The sequence below is a fragment of the Cebus imitator genome, unplaced genomic scaffold, assembly GCF_001604975.1.
Source record: "Cebus imitator isolate Cc_AM_T3 unplaced genomic scaffold, Cebus_imitator-1.0 Scaffold731, whole genome shotgun sequence".
NCBI lineage: Eukaryota > Metazoa > Chordata > Mammalia > Primates > Cebidae > Cebus > Cebus imitator.
The window spans coordinates 133,371-135,074 of NW_016108046.1; the positions used below are offsets into that span (position 1 = coordinate 133,371).

At 44.1% G+C, this 1,704-nt stretch overlaps 1 protein-coding gene across 1 annotated transcript in view; it reads right to left on the bottom strand.

The window, feature by feature from the left end:
• Positions 1–521: 521 nt before the first annotated feature.
• LOC119469597 (zinc finger protein 844-like) overlaps positions 522–1,704 on the bottom strand; it is a 3,457-nt gene continuing 2,274 nt past the window's right edge. Inside the window, exons 2-3 of the mRNA XM_037735139.1 lie at positions 688–783; positions 522–571 (exon numbers count right to left, since the gene is read on the bottom strand). Of these exons, the coding sequence (XP_037591067.1) occupies positions 522–571; positions 688–783 (146 nt within the window). The remainder of the gene's footprint in view (positions 572–687; positions 784–1,704) is intronic.

Sequence of the window (1,704 nt, forward strand, 5' to 3'; positions counted from 1 at the left end):
CCTGACGTCAGGAGTTCAACAGCAGCCTGGCCATTATGGTGAAATAAATAAAAAATTAAAAATAAATTAAAAATAAGTAAATAAATAAAAAGAATCTAATACCTGATGATCTGAGATGGAAAAGTTTCATCCCAAAAACATCCCCCCCACCACCCTGCTTTGTCCTTGGAAAAATTGTCTTCCATGAAACCAGTCCCTGGTGCCAAAAAGGTTAGGGATTGTGCTCTACAGTGCTGAAGACCTAACAGGAGACCTGGAGAAGGCAGAGTTGGATTCCTCTGTCACAGGAATTCTGCTAGGTGGGAGACATGAAGGTAAAAGGAACAGGGAAATGTAGGGTACTGGTATGGAATAACTGAAAATCCATTCTATGTAAACAAAGCTGAATGAGCTGGCACGTGGAATCAGGAAGGGGAAAGCTGAAATCCCCAGAAGAGCTTGTTTGTGGGGGCTCAATGATCTAGAGGACCTGGTACAGTCAATGATCCATGTTGCCAACTGGTGCCATGGTGGTGATGGGTCTATCTTGGAGAGGTCTTGAAGGGGGAGCACATTTTGGGCAGGACAATGTCTGTGGCACAGTAAACAGTGGGTGTCTGAAGTGTCACTGATGCACAAGGTTTAGCTTCCACAGCCTGCAGAAGTTCCTCTACCTCAAAGCCCCAAAGAAAGCAACACTTGAATTACTGTTGCATTCTGCTGTGTAGACATCCCTGGAGATGCGCTTCCCAGCCCCACTTTCCCTGGATCCTATGGCCAGAACACCCTCCTGCAGAAGAGTGCCTGCCCCGTAAAAACAGAGGTGGCAAAAGGAAGGTGCAAACCAAACACTCAAGGACAACATCTGAACAAAAAGCGATCACAAAGTATTCGCAAAATCCCCTAATTACATTGAAGATTAAAAATTATATTTTGGCTGGGCATGGTGGCTCACACCTGTAATCCTAGCACTTTGAGTGGCCAAGGTGGGCGGATCACTTGAGGTCACTTGAGGCAAAGGTCCCCAGCCTGGGCAACATGGTGAAACCCCATCTTTACTAAAAATACAAAAAATTAGCTGGGTGCTGTGGCTCAAGCCTATAATCTCAGCTACTAGGGAGGCTGAGGAATGAGAATCGCTTGAACCCAGGAGGCAGAGGTTGCAGTGAGGCAAGATCGTGCCACTGCACTCCAGCCTGGGCAACAGAGTCAGATTCCGTATAAAAAATTATATTTTTCAATTTACATACAGTAAAATTCACTCTTTTTTTTAACCACATTATTTACATTCAGTTTCTCTCCAGAGTAAATTCTTTCATGTATCTGAAATAAACAAGGACAAACCATATTCCATGTTCCTGACAGTTGTGAGGTCTATCACCAGTGTGTCACACCGTGTGCCTTCAAAGAATTGAGAGAGAAAGGAAAGGTTTCCCATGTTCCTAACATCATTGTCTATTTCAAGTGTGAGTACCTTCATGGTTTCATAACATAATGGAAAAGTAAAAGGCTTTATGTTTTTTCTTTTTGTTTTTGAGATGGAGTCTCACTCTGTCACCAGGCTGGAGTGCCGTGGCGTGATTTCAGCTCAGTGCAACCTCTGCCACCTGGGTTCAAGCAATTTTCTGCCTCAGCCTCTTGAGTAGCTGGGATTACAGGCACTTGCCTCCATGGCCAGCTAATTTTTATATTTTTAGTAGAGATGGGGTTTCACCATATTGGCCA